Genomic DNA, 21825 nt, shown 5'->3' with positions numbered 1-21825 from the left:
TGTAGTTGCACAAGTATCTTCTTACAGCCACCGAATTTATATAATTGCCTGAAGCAACATAGTATAATACAGAGTACTTTAAAAGACTTAATGTTTTAGTATTACTTTTTATGAATAGTTAAATGAAATTTTTCCTCTTGCAGGATCCTTGTCTGATCCCCCCAACATTGCTGGGCTTAGTCATTTTTGTGAGCATATGTTGTTCCTGGGAACCAAGAAATATCCAAAAGAAAATGAGTACAGCCAATTTCTAAGTGAGCATGCTGGGAGCTCAAATGCTTTCACGAGTGGTGAACATACCAACTATTACTTTGATGTGTCACATGAACATCTAGAAGGTGCACTGGACAGGTAAACACATTTTTTAGTATTGAAATTTATGTTACAGAGGTTCTACTTGAATTTATTCATGTGAAAGTTTTTTGATAGTTCTACCATTATGATATAAAAAAAGGGTAAAAAACATATTTTGTTAAAATTGATAACCAGATATTTTTCAGTTTGAAAGTCTTACTCAGATTTTTTTCATCTGGGAGAGTTCTTCATTGAGACAGAATTTTTGACGTTTAAGTGTTGTGTTTTTGAATATTTTTGGAAATGTAGGACACAGAATATGATCATGAATTTACGTATTGTGCAAATACTGGGATGGTGCAATCAAATGCTGTGCTTCCCATGGGATCCTTATTGACAGCAAAACAAGGGTGAAGTCCGGAAATATTTAAGGATTCTCTTAGTAGAGGAAACTTGTGGAAATCTCAGTGTTTTGTGGGAGGGGACAGAAGTTGAAAGGTGTTGTAGTCAGTGAGGTAGAGTGAGTTTTCTCTTTGGCTTCTCCTTGGATGTCTGACACAACTAACTTGATAGGTGAAATTAAGAGCCTCTTGCAGCTAAACCTCAGAACAGGAGAAATTTTCACTGTGGGAATTGTGATGTAAGGCCTTTGATTCTTGTACTGCCTTGTATGATGAACATGTTGTTGTCTGCATTTATGAAAAAAGAAATTGAGAAATAAGGACACTAAATCAGTGCCAGAACTTAGAGAATTTGTAAGTTCTGCATTAAAAAATAATGTATTCAGCTGTTTTCAGGAGGTACCAAGCTTTACACTTTTCTGTTACAATTGATACAATTGACTTGAACTAAATTTTTTCTCTTTAGATTTGCCCAGTTTTTCCTGTGTCCCCTGTTTGATGAAAGTTGCAAAGATAGGGAAGTGAACGCTGTTGATTCTGAGCATGAGAAGAATCTGATGAATGATGCCTGGAGGTTGTTTCAATTGGAGAAGGCTACTGGAAACCCCAACCATCCCTTCAGTAAATTTGGAACAGGTTTGTCAGAATACAATTATCCAGTGGAGTTCTGTATAACACACATAGTATTATTGTTTATATAAAATTGCTAAAGACAGACTGTAATATTTCTCTTATTTTCCTCTCCATGCATGTTTATTATGGTGCTTTATCACATTTTTCAACATAGGCTAGAGCTAGACAAAAGCATAGGAAAAAGAGTGATCCAAGATTTTGAGTAAAATGTTGAAGCAACTGTTATGATTCTGATAATTACTGCAGTGAGTGCTGTTTTCCACTTACTGGATTTGTCATAGTTTGGTACTGTTAAGTCTTTGTGTATAACAAAGTGAACAAATTGTGTTTAAATTGTTGTTAGCCACAATGCTTTTTGTTATTTAATATTGCATTTATACTAGATGTCAGTGACTAGGTCAAATCAGAAGGATCAGCAAAATACTGTGAAAATTACTGAGTAGGAATATAGAAACAAAATCTGAACCACTGAGCACAACGTAGAGAGACTAATAGACAAAATGATCTTGGACAAATCCCAATCCTACAGCTGTATTTTTGGTTTTTGTTCAGGCTAAAATATTCACTGAATGCTTAGTAACAATTTAAAATAAACACCACAAAACCTCATGTCAAAAAGCATTAAAGTTAAGATACCGTAATTCTGGACAAAACCACAAAGATTTGATGCTTTGGTAGAAGTTTAAATGTTGGGTGTTTTTTTTTTTGATAGGCATTATTTTCTACATGAATTTAATTTTGAGACCTTCAAAGTAACAAGACTGAACTGATTAATCATTGAGTATAATGTGCTCAAAAATGTGTTTTGTGGATGGGTCAGTTTGCTTTATGAATAATTGACTCATATATTGGGTACACTAGGAGGATGGGAGAGCAGATAGTGGGCTTTAGGGCAGTGGTTTCTTCCTTTGTCTCTAAAAAGACAAGATGTACCTACATCTGTTGATGAGGAGCATATTTATGGGTCTGGTATCCACCTGCCACAAGAGCAGGTGCTGCTCTGTTGACCAGTAAAGAGAGGCTGTCTGTAGAAGTGAAACTATAACTCCATTCTCCAAACAGGTAAATTTTAATGCCTTGGGAGTTGTGAATTATTAGGCAGGTGTTCAAAGTACATTCTGTAATCTCTGTTACTGAAGACATTATTTAATTTTTATGTAGCACACAAAAAAAAAGTGGAAATTGTAGGAACAGTTTTGTACAGTTTAAAAGGTTATCTAGCTCACACAAGTGAAATGTTTTCTTGGGGAGAATACCCAAAATGTGCTCGAATTCAACAGTAATAGTCACATTCCTTTCTCCTTAGGTTCTGATTCTGAAATTAAATTACAGCACATAGCCTTCCAGTAGGTATGACTTTGCAGAAGTAGAGCTCAGCTCTGATGGTTTTTATTTACCCAAAGAGATGGCAACTGCGCTGCATTTGGCATCCTTATTGTCTCCTTTTGATCAGCTGAGATACTGCTAATCTAGCAGAGGAGGGGAATTACTCCATTTGATGCCTCGGGTCATTCCTCATTGCTGTGCAGCCTCTTTGGTCAGCAAACCTTCTATTATTCCTTGTCTCTCCATAGAAACAAATGCACCTTCCAGTTTTCTTTTTAAGGGTGTGTGTTTTTCCCCAGATATCATTCACTGATCTCCCTGAATTAGTGCTTGTGATGGTGATTCTTCTCCATTATTATCCTCAGTGCCAAGTAATTTTCCAGGCACTTCTGCACTGGCTGGTGTCTGTTTTCCTACATCTGTGAGGTGTCTTCTGACTGTCCTTCTTAATGTCCTCCAGTACTGTAACAGCACTGTTACTGACTGAAACTTTAACTATGTTATTTTATTTTAACTTATCTATTGATTCTGTGGGAGTAAACAGAGTAGGTTGTCTAGAACTTCACCATTTAATTTGTCTGCAGATGGTGAGGAATATAGACAAAATATTCAAAACATAAGACAGTATTGATCCAGTTTTCTTATTATGCATATTGATTATTCTTAAAATTACTATCCATCCAAAGGAAAGCAGTCTGATTAATTTATATATTTCTTTTTGATCTGTAAGCTCATAAGCATTAAATATTGTTAAACATCAAATATTGTTAATTGTTTTTATGTTACAGGGAACAAATTCACTCTGGAAACTAGACCAACCCAAGAAGGAATAGATGTAAGGCAAGAGCTACTGAAGTTCCATTCTACATACTATTCATCAAATTTAATGGCTATTTGTGTCTTAGGAAGAGGTGAGTTTGTTCTGTTGGTTAAGATTTTATACTTGAAAAAAAATAAATGAAGGTTCTAACCGCTTAGAACCTTCAACAGCTGAGATGATATTTTATGTGGGTTTGCCAAAAGCTTAATAACAGTGTGTTGGAAAGTGTTTGCTTTTTGAAAATGCTCTGGCAGACTGGTGTTTGTATGGTGTTTCACAGTAATGCTCCGATGGTGAGTACAAATGGAGGAAAATGAGCTTTTTATCTCATCAGAAGCAAGTCCACTGAGGGATTTTATATGGAAACTTTCAGTAAGAGTCACCTTGGCAACTGTAAATCCGTCCTAAAGATTAAATGAATGTTTATTTTGCTGATATGCATAAAACCTGATGGTTTTTAATAGAATAATGTGTAGTTCAAAAAAAATTTAATATATAGTGAACCCTCTTGGTTTACATAGTTTTGTTAGTTTTTTTCTCCTGCACAGTTGTGTTAGTGTAGTGTAGGAGCATGCATATATTGGGCAGGAAAGATTCTGCTTTCTCAGTCTAACTGGGATTGTTTTGATAACAAGGTAACTGCTTTTAGAAATCTTTCAAGGATTAAGGTTGTAGTTTGAGATGTTCAAGAAATGGATGTTTTGTTTCTTCCAATGCCCACCTTGGAAGTCTTCTACTAAAAAATTGTCAGAAGAATCTTTATCTTATGCCTACTTTGAGAAGTGCTCCAAAATGCATTTCTTGAGGCAGAAAGTAATTTTGAAGGCAGAATTTCAACAGAAATGATCTAGGTCAGTTTAGGTGAGTTAATGCACATCATTGTATTCTTTCTGCAAAAGGTCTTCTCTCATTCTTATAAAGTGCTGCAGTCACAGACTGAAATTAGAATGGATGGAAAATGAGAAGTGCTTGAACAGGTCACAGGTGTGTGTGTGTTTTGGGTGCTAAGAATAGACCTGGCTCACAGTGTACCTGAAGTACTGGACATGAGCTGAGGCTAAAGAAAATTCAAGTTATGGCGAAGCTGCTTTCACTCTAGAAAATTTGCAGCTGTAGTTCTGTGTCCCCTAAACTTTTTGTGAAATGTTTATTTTTAAGTGTTCAGTATCTGATGCATCTTTCAGTTCTAGCTTAGTTTAATCTGTAAAATGTAAAGGTAGATTTTCAGTTACAGGATTTATTTTAATCATGATTGAAGGCTTCCTTTAATAAGCATGGTGCTACTAGCATGTTACAGTTCAAAATTTAAATATGATTTTTTTTCTGAAATTAAAAATCATAACACCACTAAAGCTACTTTTCTGTATAATTCATGACTCTCCCAAACAATAGAAAAAACCCAAACTTGTCAGAATGCTTAGATAATGACTGTATTTTTCCTAATGTTTCTTTATTCTAGAATCCTTGGATGAGCTGACTTGCTTAGTGGTAAAGTTATTTTCAGAAGTAGAGAATAAAAATGTTCCTATACCAGAGTTTCCTGAGCATCCTTTCCAAGAAGAGCATCTCCGGGTGTGTATAGAGATACATCTTCCATCCAGAGTGTAGATTTTAAATGTTATTTTTTATATTTCAGTAGTACATTATGTGCTTCACTAGTCTTTTGTCAGTTTCCCTATTAAATTCCATATTTCTTTATTGATTTTCCACCCACTTTTCCATGCTGAGTATAGTTTTGTATAGTTAATAGTAAAGGTTGCACATTTGGTTGCAGCTGTACACAACTGTGAGTTAATTAATTTTCTTTGTTTGTATCCTGAATGGCTGAAGTGTTGCCCTAAGTTTTAGATACTTTAGAGATTTGGGAGATGTTTGTAATGCGTGTGTGTAAAGGGAACGTGATACATGCTCCTGACATGAGTACAGTGAATGAGTTTCCCTTTGTTTATGGGTCTCCTTGTTTGTTTTTCCCCTCAGCAACTTTACAAAGTGGTGCCCATTAAGGACATCAGAAATCTTTATGTCACATTTCCTATACCAGACCTTCAGAAGTATTACAAATCAAACCCTGGCCATTACCTTGGCCATCTGATTGGGCATGAAGGCCCGGGGAGTCTTCTGTCAGAGCTTAAAGCCAAAGGTAAGTCCGTGGAGGGTAGAGAATTGAAAAATGTTTGATCACACAGTTTCTTAAAAGTTTAGTTACATTTCACTTCAAATAGGCCTCTATGTGTTAAAGCCTTCATCTTGGGTAATTTAAACTCTGAGTAATTTTGTGCTTTTTTTTGTTTCTGCAGCAGATAGGAATAAGTAGATAACAGTCACTCAAGATGCTGAGGCTGTTATTTCTTGGACTCCCCTTTATGGGCCTTGATTAGAGAGTGATATGAACTTCAGCATAATGATCTTGTCCATTCTGTCACTAACTTTGAGATTAGGTCAGGTCCCTTAATGTCTGGAAGATTACAATGATGTACATTTCGCTATTTTACTGTTCCAAACAGAAGTAAATTATGCCGTAATCAGATGATCCTGAGTTTGTCATATCACTCTGAGTACAAAATCAGATAGTTCTGACTTGTGTTATGTTTAACTTCTGCTGTTGCTGTAGGCATTAAGGAAGTAAAGGAAAACATGTAAATGAGTCAGAATGGGTTTTTAAAAAGTTACGTTGCTGAAGCATGCAAAAAGTTGCATAAATTGTTATAGATTTGTTTGTGTAATGTAGTTTCTTTTTAATGACATAGGATGGGTAAATACTCTTGTTGGAGGTCAGAAGGAAGGTGCTAGAGGTTTCATGTTTTTCATCATTAACGTGGACTTGACAGAAGAAGGCCTTTGTAAGTGAAGCACTGTGTCTGTATTCTGTGTTACTGCTGATGTGATCGTTTTGTGTTTGTATCTGAAGAGAATAATTGCTATTATAGCTTGAAAGCCAGTTTATTTTAATTAACTTGTTATTATTCTATGTTTAGTTCTTCTAAGTATGCTAACACACTTCACCTAATAAAAGAAATCAACTTAAGGTTATGTTAAATCAGTTAATTAAATACCTTAAATAAATTTCTTTAAAAGAAGAGCTGTTAATACCTTTGTGTGCTACTTAATCATACTATTTAGACCTGAGTTAAATTATATTGTAAGTCAATATTTTTATATAAAGACATGTTCAGCGCAGTTCTTGGAATTAGCTGGAGACATGAACACTTTTCTTAAATTTATGTCTGAGAAAAGCAAGTTTAACTTTGTTGGTGGGATTGCAGATGTACTTAAAGATCTTGATGTATCAAAGTGTAATTAAAAATAAAACCGTATCTGTGTTCAATAAATTTCTTCTCTGTGCAGAACTGAGTGAATTATTAAGTATTTTTTCTTTTCAGTGCATGTTGAAGATATTATTTTGCACATGTTTCAATATATTCAAAAACTACGTACAGAAGGACCTCAAGAATGGGTTTTCCAAGAGTGCAAGGTAAGTAATTGGGACTGTACCATATGTGGTGGTTGTCTTTTTTACAAACTTTTTATTACTAGATTATTTGACTTTGTAACTAGCATTTAATAATCACATGGTAATTAAGTTCATTAATCTTTAAGATGCAACGTGACACAAATGACAGATACATTCAGAGTACATTGTCTCAACATAGGTGGGAAATGCTCTTTCAGAGCTGGGAGTTACCATAGCATAATGGAGGTGAAGAAAGAAGGATCTTGCTCTGTCCACAAGGATTTTACATAACTTGGCTTAGTCTTCACTGAAAAAGGGAGGAACATTTACTGGGAGGAGTAACATTGAACTGGAAATTGAAATGGCTGCTATTCTACCCCTCCCTTCTTTCATGTGTCAGATTGTACAGTAGGGATGGTGTGGTGTCATTGATTCAGTACATATGCTTGGGTAAAGATCTCTTTCTATCTCAGCTTTGTTTGATCCAAACTGTTGAGTCTCTCTGAAAGTAGAAATTCTGCAGCTGGGTTAGCTTTGCCTCATGCACTTTGACACTGTATAGCAGTGAAAGTAGTCTCAGGTCTTACTATCCTCTGCTAAAAGTCTCAGTGGATTTGTTTCACTGACAGAGTAAGCAAATACAAGGCTTGGAAAAGGTAGTTCCATCCTTTGTCTCATCCCTGTGCCTTCCCCTTGCTCCTCTTCTCTCAGCCCAGCACTCCTGGGACTGTGGGGTGAGTCAGACAGCTGGCAAACCAGTATGAAAAGAACCTTTCTGAGTTTGCTTTCAGCTGAATTGTTGAGTTCATCAGTCTCTCCGCATGGTTTCATGGAAGGATGGACTGTCCTTTTCACTGGCTTAAAGGTCTTAGATCTCTTTAATTCACCCTTGCCATTGTATCCAAAGAATGATGTGTTCTATTTCTATGGCTGAGACAGCAAAAAGAAACACAATTCTGTCTCTAAACTTACTGTTGGCTGACTGAGGAAAAGGAAGAGAAAAGGAAGAGAAAAGGAAGAGAGAGAGAGGCTTCAGTTGGTTTAACACATGACAAACATTGCATTGGAAAACTGTGTACTGGTTAGATCAGAGTTGGTGTGTTTTCACATTATCAGGAAATTTAAATATATGATAGATGAGGCTGTGTGAAAATGACTTACAAGACTTGTATAACACTTCATATTATGAGACTATCACAAATTTGTGAGTTTGATGCAACTTGAATATTACTGAAAACTTATGTTAGATTACTTGTCTGCTTTAAAAAGGATACAGCAAAAGTACTTCCTTTTCTTTCATTATAAAAAGGAATTAAGTATCCAATAATTATTCTTAAAATAGGCTTTAATTTATGCTCTTTAATCATTCGTACATTGTTTTCTAGGATCTAAATGCTGTGGCATTCAGATTTAAGGATAAGGAACGACCACGAGGTTACACATCAAAGCTTGGAGGAATGTTGCATGTAAGTGGAGGGGGTTGTTTTTGTTTGGTTGTCTTTTCTAATAGTAGTTTAACAATGTGTTTGATTATCCACTTAATCAATACAGGCATATGTGAAGGTCTTTGCACTTCTTGTATGTTGCATAGGCCTTAGTTTTGGCAGTCAATAAGTCACGTTCTGTTCACTCTACCATTTTATACTTCTGTACTTGGTAGAACTGATTATGCAGTAACTGGAGGTGCTGTCTGATCTATTTCAGTGTTTCTTAGGACATATGTACCTTGCCATTGTGTTTGTCTGGTAGCTGAGTGTTCTCTAGGGAAATACTAGACATAAAATATTTTATCATAAACACTGTGTTCCTTAGTTCACAGTGTTGAAATACTGCAGTAAGCAGAAATGTTTGTATTATGATTGCAAATTACAAATGCTTGACTTTATTGATGTGATTGCATCTTGGTACTGAAAGAATCATCATGTAGCTTTACTTGGTCTTTAATGCATATTGCAAAATTCCCTCATTTTGTGCTGATGGGAGATTTAGGGGATTTGCCGAGTTTCTTTTTTTGTCTAGTGAAATTATGCAGCTTTTATGTATTGCAGCCATTCTTCATTGCATAGCTAATGTCTGCATCTATTCAGAGAAATTTTTGGTTTCTTTGCAGGAATTACTGTTATTGGTTGTAGACCTTTAATCTGTAAAGTCTAAAATTATGTTTAATTTTCACATTTTCTTTCTGTTTGCTAAAAAGCATTTGACTTGGCTGAAAACATGTAAATGGATATTTAAAGAGCTCCTACTTGGCATGCTGTCTCTTGCTTTTGTTCTGTCAAATGTCTAAAATATCTAACAAAGAGAATTCTGACTTCTGAAACAGCTTTTCAGTGGTTTCTGTTCATTGGATCATTTCTGATTACAATTGCTGTCTCCAAAAATCAGGCCAGGAAGTTGCCAGCAGTGTTCCAAAGAGCAGGGTATTGAATCAGGACTCTTTTTTTTTTCTACTGTCTTTGTTTTGCTTTGCAGTATGAATGGTAGTTTTCTGCTTTAGTGGTTAAATGAGTATCAAATTGTGGATCTTTAGCATTCATATTTGAATTTTTAATAACACAGGTTTGGTTCATTGTCCTTGAACTCCACCGCCCTTTCTCTTTTCCAGAATCCTTTTTGTGATTTACTCTCTATTCTGTAAACCATTCCAATGTAATTTTTTTATAATCTAGATAATTCAGAAAGCCATTTTGTAATAATTCTGGTTGAAAAAGGTACACTTGTATGGCAAAGTGCAAGTACTTGGTGCTTATGTCACCTGCTGATTTTCCCTTGGTAAACAGGTGTTTATCAAGAAAGTTTTCCTGTCAACCACATTAATCATTTTCAGATGAGTTTTTGCCTTTTTTTTTCTAAGCTGCCATGTACCTTAAGAGATTTTCAGTTTAACCCTAAACAAAATATTAGCATTAAAAGTGTTTAAATTTTTATTATGCTTTTACACATTGAAATACAATTTCCTCTAAATTATTGTAAATAAGAGTTGAATTATTACAGAGCCCTAAAAACACCTATTTTTTTTTTGTTTCTTTGTTTTGTTTTGCTTATTTATGTTTTGTTTTTTCCAAATGCACTCTACTATTTGGTATTCTTTTATCTTCAGAAATATCCTGCAGGGGTCAGCATTTACCATGTTATTTTTTATTTAATCAAAATACCATTTAAAGGTGGATGACTTTTATATTGAGACATAAAATATTCTAAGATAGAAGAATGGTAAATATACAGTATGTAAAATTGTGTAATACTTGAAAAATATGATTGCATAGTTAGAATGCCTACTTTTGAGAGAGATTTTAAAACATCCTATACACTCCTAATTTGAAATTACCAACGTAGTACAGATTTAGTGACCAGAAGTGTTTGCTTTTGTTTCCTCTGCTGAACCATAGCTTTTTCATGCTCTGTTTTGTTTAATTCATCCACATATTCCTTGGCTTTGTTTCTCAGTATTATCCTATAGAAGAAGTATTGGCTGCTGAATATCTGCTTGAAGAATTCAGGCCTGATTTAATAGAGATGGTACTGGATAAACTGAGACCAGAAAATGTTCGGTAAGTTAAACTGTATTTTAACACAAACATTGTAAGAAAGCAGATGAACTAATGGAAACACAAAATCTTAGGTATCTCTTGCAGCTCCAAAGTAAATGTGATTGAAAAATCTTCACTATGCTTCTTTGTATGAGAAGGTCTTAGATATATGTTAATTTATTTTCAGAGGCTGATGTATTTCAAATAATTATTGGATAAAGTCAGGTAAACTTGAATTATGAACTGTGTTTGCAAATGTCATGGGGTTCTGGTGTTTCTAGGGATATGCAAGTAGTGTTAGAATAGATGGAGGTGCCTATATCAGTAACAGGAGTTGCCATAGTAATTAATGCCCTTTAAAGAAGGGCCTATATCTTTGTGTGTGGGTGTGCATCTGTGTGTAATGTGTGTGGGATACTTCAGCTGAAGCTTGACTATGTCAAGAGATCATATTTTGAACAAACAATACTTTAATGAAAATCTCCCGTTCTCTTTCCTAAAGTATTGAATACTTCTCTATTTTGAATGTATTTTCATTTTATTCTACCACCCAAGTTCTTTAAAATTTGATGCTTCTAACATATGAGCACTGTTTTTAGTGATTAGCACAGAGAATGTGTAATTACTTGCTCTCTGTAGAAAGCTTAGCCACATTACACATGAATGTGAACTTTTCAATGGTTTTAGAACTGCAGACAAGCAATAGGTAAACCTGAGCTGATGTGATTTAGTAAAGAAGGTGCAGGTGTGAATGAGCTCTGATGTTCATTATAGCTTCCCATAGCTTTGAAGTGTAGCTCTCAGCAATGCAAGAAAACAGTCAATATTACCTGATTCATAATGTAAATTGGGTCTTTGTTACTGCCCAGAGAACTTCCAAAGCATCTTCTTACTCAAGCATCGAAAGATTTCTGGAAGAAATTAGTACAGGTACATCCAAGCATAGATTCTTTATCTTGTCAAATGCTGTTGGATGTTACAGACACTCTCCACTTTTCTGTGATACTCCTGTTGCTGGCTGTGCCAGTCTTCTGACATTCTTTCCAGCTGTCAGTACTTCAGCATAAGACAGCCATAGTGAACCTAGTTCAAAAGTGAGAAAAGAAAGTGTAGAGAATACTGGTAGAGGGAGAAGATGCAAGTCTATGGAGTGTGGCCAGAAGCATAAGAAAGTGATGATGGTTTTTAGAAGAATGTGGTGTGGTTTTTTCAGTTACATTGCAAACATCTATTTCACAATGTTTTTCTGCTGTAGGTAATGTAGGCCCATTATCTGCAGTTTGCAGTTCTGCATTCCTCTTTGTCCATTGCTGGAATAAAAGGGAGTCAGACAAGAAAAGAGCAAGATGAGCAAGGATCTAATTAAAGAGGAAACAGTAATTCTAAAAAGATACAGATTTTAGGTGTAGCATGCTTGAAACATTAGTAACCAAAGAAGATAATAGCTTGCTATGGTATGTATCTTCATACAATGGTTTTGTAGAGTTATGTCAGTTTTCTCCCATTTGACAGAGAGTGACTTCTGGTAAATGGACATTTTCTCCACACTTGGAATTGTGGATTAATTTGGAGTAAAAACTAGATTTTTTTTCAAGATGGAACATATCTAGAACAAATGTGAACTGAAGATGAGCTTAAGTGTATTAGCAATCTATAATAGTTTGATCCTTCAGATAATGGAGATAGGTGTTTCAGAATTGGTCATTAGTAACTTCTGTGGGTCTCTGTGGGCTTTAAATGTCATGTGGCTCACCCTGCTTTCTTCTAGCTGGTGCTTTTTGGATGGTGTATGCTATGGTTAATCTTCCTTCAGAATTAATAATGTTGTCTCTTCACTTTACCCAACTTAAGAATTAGATGTCATTTAATAGATGAAGAAATGTGTGATTTAAAATTTTGTATTAAAAAGGTGCTAAATATTGGGAGAAAAAAGGACTTCAGAACTGGAATAAACCTGGTTTTATGGCCTCTTCAGTTAACTGTTAAATTTTACATGGTCTTTGTTGCAAGTATTTTAGTAGGGCTTAAAGTTAATAAATACAAGCGGGTTACTTCTCTGAAGTTTAAGTGCCCACAGCTATGCTGACAGCTGTCCTGCTAAGGCTTAAATGTAAATACTTATGAACTAGAGACTGTCCAGAGACTGATTAAATACAGTTCTTCAGCCAAATTCAGCAAAGCAGTGCTCTTCTGACACGGATGGAATGAGGCCTGCAGGAGGTCTGTAATGATGGAGCAGCAGGCGTGCTTTGAGTTTGGCTCAGAGTAATGGGAACTGTGTTGCTTGTTAAGTGTGGACTGAGGTGGTGTTTGTATTTGCCACAACAACTGTACATGCACAGCTTAGTTCTCTCCATGTTCAGACTGTTTGTATTCTCAAGAAGTATAATTTATAAAAGGAAATGCAAAACATCAACCCAAATTTAGGATTCCCAAATGTCATGTTGCTTTTTCCTACTGCCCTAGATGACACCTTTTTTTCAGTGTAGACTAGAAAGTTATGGTTATGCTTCTCTGTACCTTCTGTAATAATACTGGAAGCTGAATTTTCTTGGATTTAAATGTCAATTTCAGTAGGAATTAAATATATTATTTGTGCCATCAGATGTTTAAATACCTGAGCTAATCAGACTTTCCTATCTTCATTTGGCTGAAGGAAAAAGCTAGCTTGTATTCTGTATTCCTTTTGGATACTTTTTAAGCACGTATCCTGTGAAATTAGAAGTAGAATGAAATGAATGGCAATTTTTAAAAATCTTTTGCTTAACTAAGATCCTTCAAAGTATAGTATCATATAACAGGGAATATGATTTTATAGTACCTTTTATTTTAAATTGGTGGCAGGATACATTATCTTGGGAAGGGGAAATTTACTTAAGTATTACTAAAAGTGAGTTCATGGTACATTACAAAGATTCAAGAAAGGCACTGTGGATTTTATTTTTAGTGAGCTCTCTTGAAACACTGAGTTGAGATTACAGATGTTAGTAAAAGGGTCCCTTTGTTAAACTTTTTTAAATTGCATCTGTATTTGTGTGAATTTAATGAATTACCAATTCAGTAGCCTGCTCCCTTCTTTTGTCTTTTCTTGAGCAATTTTATGTGCAATTTTAATAAAAAAACCTCTGCACATCTGCTTTAAAGATCTATAATTTGGTCATCCACCATTTACTGATATGTGTGCTCATGTTTACCTTTCTGTTCTCCATTTTTATAAAAGAATTATTATGTGCCACATCCTAACTTTGCCTGTTGTTTGGCAGTATTTTCCTGGTTTTATTGATTCTTTTTTTCTTTTTCTGTCTTGCATACATTCTGTCTTGAGGTAGTTTAGTTGGCATTGATTTGAATTTTTTCTTTCTATTGTGGTTTTATTTATAATTTTTTTTTCATTCACCTATACTAAGGACCTCTTGGCATAGCTATATTGTAGCAACTTCATTTAGTGATTTTTTCAAAAGTATAGTTTTTCAATTATTATTATTCTTAACAAACTTTGAGTTTAAAAAACACACACACACACAAAAAAATATCATCAAGATGGTAGGAATATGCATGTGCTTCCATTTGACTGAGCCATAACAGAAAGTGTTCATATTCTCTTGCATCTCTTGTTGCATTTAGTGTCTTAATTTCCCTGAGAGAAACTTTTTAAAATGAAAGTATCATTTTTACTTTTTCAAACCGTATTGGGTTTTACCAACCATCTGTGAAGATAAGGGAATAGACTTGGCATGTGTCGCAATCTTAGCTGAAAAATGTAATTTTCCTATCATTTCCAAGGCATTTTTTCCCCTTCAACATCTGCAGAATAAATGCTCTTATTAAAATTTAAGAAGATAGCGACTCATGAGATTAAGCAGCTAAAGAACATTTTCCCCTGGAAAGTAAGTGGGCTTTTTTCCTCTATTGATAGCAGAAGTGCAGCTCTAGTACTGTCCTAGAGGAAAGAAAAATAAAATGAGTGCCAAAAATGTTGATAGAGAAATCTCTAACTATTGGAATTTCACAGACTCTCAGCAAAGTGCAATTGGTGATGCTCACCCTGAAGGTAAACATGCTGGATTTCTCACTTGTAGCTTCAATTTAGATTTCAGGAGAGTGGAAAAACAAAACAGTATTTACTAAATATGTATCACATTATAGAAACCATGGTTCTTGATGAAATTGGAGACCACAGCAGTTTGCATGTACAAGAATGAATATACAGTAGTAACATTTATAGTTTGTTGTGTTCCATATCCATGAATGGCTCAAGCCTAAAATAAACTTTAAGCAGGTCCTATTGAGGATTAGCTGATTGCCTGTCCTGCTTTTCCAGTGCATTTCCACACTGACTTAAAACATATGGATGTTCCTAGTGCTATACAGCACAAGAGACAAATGAAAAGCAAAAATAATGTTAGATAATTGGTAACTTTAGAGATGGATTACAATATATTGAAATACCTGCATGGCATAGTATTTCTGCTGGCAGTGCTTCTCGTTTTTTGTGTCCTCATCTTCATTCCTGTTGGTCTTGTCATAAGTTGGAATTCTTGGGCAGACAAAATGCCTTTTGATTTGTTTCTATTGTTGTGGGTATATTTCTGACAGCTCAAAATGTCAGTAATCATTCCAGTAGTGATTTGGGATAAAGGAAAGGCAGAAGCATCTCTTGAAGCAGAACTGCTTGAAGAATTACAATGTTGATTTCCATGGTTTTGTTTTCTGTAGTGAGTAGATGATTATTTTTAGCTCTTGAATTTTAGTATGTTCCTGCAGGAAATGTTTGGGTGCTTGGAATGTCACTACTGCTTGAGCATCAATATGTTGGAGAAGGGTAGGAGGAGGAAATGTTGAGTAACAGACAGCATAAAGCATCTTTGTCTTGCTGCTCTAACCATATGATTATTGAAATTTTATTAGGATAATTTTTTCACTTACGACTCTTACTACTTTTTCTTCTTATTTATTTACTGCAGGAGAGCACCTGGTAGATTTCTCTGAAATTCTAAGAGACTTTGTGGTTTTTGTAGTCTCTTAGCAACTTTGTAAATGTGTTGTGGTTTAACCCCAGCCAGCAGCCAAGACCCACACAGCTGCTTGCTCCCCCACCTACCAGTGGGGTCAGGGAGAGAATCACAAGGGTAAAAGCTGGACAACTCTTGGGTTGAGATACACACAGTTTAATAGGAAGAGCAAAAGCAGGAAAAAAAGGCAAAGCAAGGAATCAATTTGCTGCTTCCCAGGGGCAGGCAGGTGTTCAGCCATGTCCAGGAGAGGAGGTAATTGTGTTACCTTTTTTGACCATTTCAAATTTCTTACAAACATCTAATTACTCTTGAAGCTAGCCACTTCCACTGAATAGTCTTTTGTGGTGTACATTGTTCAGTAGATTTAAAGGAATTTTCTTGATACCTATCATGTAGGCTGCTAACAAAATACTGGTAAGTTTGTAATTTTCTTTATTCTGGATTCCTCTTCTTTAGGTGTGTTCTTTAGTTCAAGCAGCACCTGGATGATGCTCTTAGTCACATGGTTTAGTTTTAGGTGTCCTGCAAGAAGCAGGAAGTTGAACATGAGATGATCCTTATGAGTCTCTTTGAAATTGGGGTTATCTACAATTCTGTGACACTAGGACTGGAATAAAATTTCTATAATCAGTATTTTCATTTATTTGGATGTTCATATAGGTGGTATAGAAAATGTAATTGCTTCATCAGTTTTCTAGAAGATTACAAGAACTGCTTTCTGTTTTCCGGAACAACAACAGAGTCTTAAAAATAGAAATTGTATGCAGCACTACTGGTGTGAAACCCCAGGTTGTAACACTTCAGAAAAGCTGTGACATTAAATGACTGTGGTAACCTGATTTCATGGGTAACCTTGGCATGTATACAGTTCAGTATACTTCCATGTGCTCTTGTACCCTGTAATTGTCTATGGACTGTGTGCAGAAATAAAGGTATTCCGGTGATGGAGCAGAAACAGTGCTTAGAATAATGTCCCAGTCTTTTCTCAGACTTACTCATGCCAAAGTGTTTTATCTCTTTGTTTTCAGAGTTGCAATAGTTTCCAAGTCTTTTGAAGGAAAAACTGATCGGACAGAAGAGTGGTATGGAACACAGTACAAGCAAGAAGCAATTTCTGATGAAGTTATTAAGGCATGTTAAGATTTGTAACATTCTAATATCTGCAAATGAAAGTCAGTGGTAAATTCTTCATCTGATTTTCCATGTACTTGAAGGGGGAACTTAAATCAGCTGCTCTTTATAGCATTAAAATCATACGAGTCTGTTTAATGTTAAAGGATGTAAGAATGTTATGTTAGTCTTTAGATGTCAAGTGTTTATTGCATAGGATGGATATATTTTAGTGGTTATAAACCATGTTAAGTACAGGAAATGCTACACTATTTTTTCTGTAGTAGATCCCTAATATGCAGTGGCTGTGTAAAAATGCAAGCATTAACTTGTAAAAACTTAGAACTGTTATGTGTTAATGAACTGATCAGTACTTAAAAAATGAATTTTTAAAACCTGTTATTTGTAACTGTTTCTGAAGTTGATTTTTGCAACATAGAAAGCAAGTATGTTTTGCCAGTTAAATGAGATTTTAAAAATCAAAAATCCAAAAAAGGAGGTGGGCAAATCCTTGTTGAAACTTGTTATAGGTCTAATCTTCTAAGAAGAGATGGCTGTAAAATTTAACTTAGGGCTGAACTGAACCTTCTGAATGTGCTCTGAACAGACATTGCATAGAAACACTTCCTTTAGCTTGACCATACCTATGTTATTGATTAGAATTCTTGGTTAAATGTGTAGTTTAATATCTTCATTTACAGTTCATGGTAGCAGAAAATATAAGATACAAACCCACCCTCCTCTCTGCTGTAAGCTTTTCAAAATTATTTGTCTGTCATCCTCCTTCTAAGAGTAATTTGTCTTGCTGATCGCCTACTCCAACTTGTTTTCCCAGCTATTTTTCTCTTGCCCTGTTATCTTAATAATATTTACACATAAGGTAGTGGAATGTATTTTTAAATCTTTAGTTTCACTGTAAAATAAATAAGTCCATATATGTTTTAATTAAATAGAAATTGGCATATCTTCATTGTTTCTTCCTGTTGATCTAGAAATGGCAAAATGCTGACCTGAATGGGAAATTCAAGCTTCCAATGAAGAATGAGTTTATTCCTACAAACTTTGAGATTTTGCCATTGGAAAAAGATGCAACACAGTACCCTGCCCTTATTAAGGTAAACTGTCTGTATTTGTCCTGTTTGCTGCATAACCTTCTGGGAAGTTAGAATTTAATTCCTCTGTTTTTTAAAATACAAATCATCTCATATTCCAAGGTATAGTAAACAAAAAAGTACAAAACTTCAATATTTTGCTATGAAGACAGTAGAAGGTTAATTCTTGCTGAACTTTGGATTATGACAGTTTGTGTTCTTAGGAAAGTCAGTATAGATACAGCTTGAACTCTCCCTGCCCTTTTGAAAGTGTGTCAACAGTTGATAAAAATAGCACTAAAGCTGCTTTTTCAGCAGAAGGGTGACTGGCACTCACATTTTTTTGACTGCTGTTGAGTATGTCAAGGGTGTAGACAAGGCTGTTGTTTTGTAACTGTGTATAGAAAATGCCTGTGATTGCATGGAAAAAGTGAGAGAAGTGTCATTTAGTGATCTCAAAATATAGTGAATATATATTCAATATATTGCATATAGCAATTCAAGCAATATGAATTTAAGGGGATAATTGTAAGTGGTGAAGAGACTTTTTTTGAAGTAGTGACATATATTGCAGTTAAAAGTCAGATGACTTAACAAAACCTCTTCTCTTGACACAGGACACTGCTATGAGCAAACTATGGTTCAAGCAAGACGACAAATTTTTTTTGCCAAAAGCTTGTCTCAACTTTGAATTTTTCAGGTATGCAATGTTAAGTATATCACATAAAGTCATCTCCAAAACTTTTTTGTTTATTGGGAATCTGCATTTGTGTGGCAAACACTTTCTTGCATGTAATGACACTTTAGAATCTTTGTCCATACTTGAATATGTAATGAGGCTTAGATGCAGGAAGGCACATCTAAAATATGCAGTTATTGAGTAGCAAGAAATTTGATGTGCTTCTTCTATATTAACAAGAAAAGTTTACTGAAAAATACTCTTAAACTGAATTTCCTTTTATATCTTATTTACTATACCTGAAATATACCTGCCCATAGAACCCACTACATATTGCAATATTTCTCCTTGACAATAATTGTGTGTTTTTAAATTAATTACTAAATCACAGGTATTATAGAATGTATTTTCTTTATGAAACGCTATTCTGATCATAGTTCTAAGCTCAAATTCTGTTTTCATTTGCATAATGCAAATCAGGGTTTTTTTGAGTTTTACTTAACTGACACCCGTAACTGATAGTACTTTTTTTTTAGAGGAGCATTGTCTATATTATCAATGAATATTGATAATTCTGACCTCAAGATGTATGATGAAATGATGTAATGTTAATTCTGGTCTTGCATGACTTTCATCATAGGAAGATAATCTTTCTTTTTTAAGTGAGCATGTTCCTTTCAAGTAATAAATTTCTAGCTTCTGAATTAGAAAGAATACTGCTGTTTTTAAAGTGGGGCTGTTTCTGTGTTGAACTACTGAAAGCTAGAAAAAAATGAGGGACTTTCCTTTTGCTTAATTAAGTTATTTGGTGATATTGCTGGAAGGGCTGTTGTGGGGGCTCCCATAGGTGCACTGTCGATTTCTGGTTTTGAGAGACCGCTTGAAATTTTTCTTGCAGGATATTATACAGAGGCTTTTTTTAGCCTGTGTCATGTCTTGGTACTGGTTATTAGGTTGCCTGGGCATTTTCTCTTTGCTTTTTGAAACCACGGGCCAGATGTTACAACTGCTTCAATCTCCGTGTGTCACGAAATGGAGGATCAAAAGGGAAACTCCCTATCTCTTACTCAGAGAACACAATTTTGCTTTGCCTTCTTTTTCATTCTTGGTGGCTTTCCCTTGAACTGTGTTTGGCCAAAATCCAAAATAGGATTTTACTGATGGACACTGAGTTTACAGTTGTGGTGGTTTTTAAAATCAATTCAGATGAACTATAAGTGGTTCAATCTCTAAGACTTTGTGAGTGAATACAAGATAATAATTGGGTTTATGTAGATGTCCTGGTTTAGGGCAAATTTTGGGAGGAAACTTCTGAAGTGGTCGCTCTAGAAGTAAATGCAAATGGTCCCTCCCCCACCAGTTTGCGAGACGTAAATCTCCTTTGAGAAAAGTGGAGAAAACCTGTTTGTTTGGCAAGCAAAGTACTCACAAACATGAAAAAAATGAATAATATTGAATCATGAAACCTCTCATTGTTCTGAAGAGATGGCAAATTCAGAAAGTCCTCCTGAAGTTCAGAGCCCATTTCGTGGGTGTGTCCTTGAGTTTGTCTCATTCTCTCTGGGGCTCGGGTTTGGTGTCCTGGCCACGGTGCAGCTTGGGGGGCCCCTGGACAATAGTCCTGGTGTTCCTGGACCAAACAGTAGCTGAACAGTTCCAAAAAACTTCTGGCATCAGTTAACAAAAAAAAAACCCTAGCTAAAAGCAAAGGAGAGCTCTCTCCCGCTGTCCCTGCTGTGGACAGCAGAGTCGGTGAGGAGTGCAGGGAGTGAGTGCAGTTCCTGCAAACAAACCGCGCGCTGCTTCTGCCCACCTTCACTCTCAGAACCCATCTTAACGGTGCAGAACTTAATATCCAGCATGAACAGAACACAAGATTGGGGATACAAGCATCCTAAAGTCACCCTAGGACAGCAGAGCACACAAAGGTATGTGTGTGCAATACACACAGTATCATAGAATCATGTGTGTTGGAAGTGACCTTTAAGGGTCTGGTCCAGCCCTCCTGCAACAAGCTGGGATATCTTATCTAGACCGGTGGAGATGGTATTTCCCAGTTAGATTTGTTTCCATCTCAGTGAGCCCTTATCAAAAGCCAAAAGTACTTGAGCTTTGCTGACCATTGTGATGGAATGTTTTGCCTCCCTCCTCCTAGGAACAGTCCAGGTGAGAGCTGGCCTTTTTCTTAGCATTGGGAGCCAGGGTTCTTTCCTTTTCCTTAAAAATGAGATGGTAATTGTGAGCAGGAGGAAATTTTGACAATATTGGGTGCATCGCCTCTAAAAGATGTTGTAAGCAGGTTTGTCTAGTTTTGGTACTTAAAAAGGGTTCTTGGAGAATCTGTCTCTATTTGGTCATGCTGATGGTTGTTGAAGGAAATGGTGAAATGTTGAGTGTTTATTCATGAGACTTGATGGTATCACTTGTATCTCATGGGACCAAGTCAATTGGCGAATAAAGCCATCTTTATGACAGGGGTGTTCATAAAGAGTCTAAGCCTCAGTTCTAGATCAGAGTATGAACCCTGCACTGCCTTGTAGTGGATTACAAGTTTGTTCACACTACAGACTGCTTCAGTTTGATAAAAAAACTAGGAGGATTTCTTCTCCCTGCAGCCCTGATCACCATAAAGCATAGAAAGAATTCTGGTCCAGATATTGTAGCAGCAATTGCTGTGTAAATAAATTAGGAGGAAGTTGCTGAGGTTGGTTTCTCCCTTAAATATACAAATTGCATGGGAACAGTATGTGTATGAACCTCTTGAAATCACCTTGTTCCAAAACTGAAAATCCTTACAGGCATCCTTGTGTTAAAGAAACACCACAATAAAAATATCTGATTTACTGTCCAACCCAAAAGAGGATGATAAGCTTTTGCATTTGTATGAATTGCAAATTAGGAACTCACGAAGTATCCTTTTTTAAAAGGAAGTAAAACAACCATGTAGTGTGGTGATGCTTGGGAAATTCTTTAAAGGTAGTTAGCATCTCAGCACTTCAATGTGGATTCCAGCTATGTCACTTTGAGCTGTTTGAAAGGGGAGAAGACTAGACTTCACGATTTTTTAAAAATGCACCATTAGTGATTGAGTTGTTCTACTACTTTGAATCTAGTAACCCCAAAACTTTTTAAATTCTAGAAATAAGCATTTGTTTACGAAACTGTCAATAATAGGAAGCAACTTCCAGAACAGTGTTGTAATAATTGTTTTCTGTGATTTTTCACTTGGGGATTAATGATCTAGTAGTTGTGATTTTTTTGAAAAACTCCCAGTTGGCCTTTGCCAGCTATGTGAGAATACAGAATTTAAAACTGATGCAGACATGGTAATCACTCAAACTGATTAAGTCTGTATTCTAGTATCAAAATGGGAAAGAATATAATGAGTCTGGAGGAAAGTTTGTAGGTTTGACCTACATCTTGTTTTGAATTTGGTCTTAATTAAAGAATACAATAGTAATTGGATTTATATCAT

At 35.5% G+C, this 21825-nt stretch overlaps 2 protein-coding genes across 7 annotated transcripts in view; one reads left to right on the top strand and one right to left on the bottom strand.

Annotated features, from left to right (window-relative positions):
* LOC134554742 (putative polyketide hydroxylase) overlaps positions 1-21825 on the bottom strand; it is a 56146-nt gene that overhangs the window by 5651 nt on the left and 28670 nt on the right. The window lies entirely within an intron of this gene.
* Positions 1-21825, top strand: part of IDE (insulin degrading enzyme) — a 60082-nt gene that overhangs the window by 10609 nt on the left and 27648 nt on the right. For all 5 annotated transcript variants that reach the window (XM_063405595.1, XM_063405596.1, XM_063405597.1 and 2 more), the window contains exons 3-14: positions 144-351; positions 1162-1331; positions 3443-3565; positions 4934-5046; positions 5452-5614; positions 6222-6314; positions 6855-6946; positions 8311-8391; positions 10373-10476; positions 16499-16601; positions 17573-17695; positions 18289-18371. In XM_063405595.1, coding sequence (XP_063261665.1) covers positions 144-351; positions 1162-1331; positions 3443-3565; positions 4934-5046; positions 5452-5614; positions 6222-6314; positions 6855-6946; positions 8311-8391; positions 10373-10476; positions 16499-16601; positions 17573-17695; positions 18289-18371 — 1456 coding nt within the window. The remainder of the gene's footprint in view (positions 1-143; positions 352-1161; positions 1332-3442; positions 3566-4933; positions 5047-5451; positions 5615-6221; positions 6315-6854; positions 6947-8310; positions 8392-10372; positions 10477-16498; positions 16602-17572; positions 17696-18288; positions 18372-21825) is intronic.

This window comes from Prinia subflava, chromosome 9 (assembly GCF_021018805.1).
Source record: "Prinia subflava isolate CZ2003 ecotype Zambia chromosome 9, Cam_Psub_1.2, whole genome shotgun sequence".
NCBI classification, from domain to species: Eukaryota; Metazoa; Chordata; class Aves; order Passeriformes; family Cisticolidae; genus Prinia; species Prinia subflava.
This window is presented reverse-complemented; position numbering and strand designations above follow the sequence as displayed.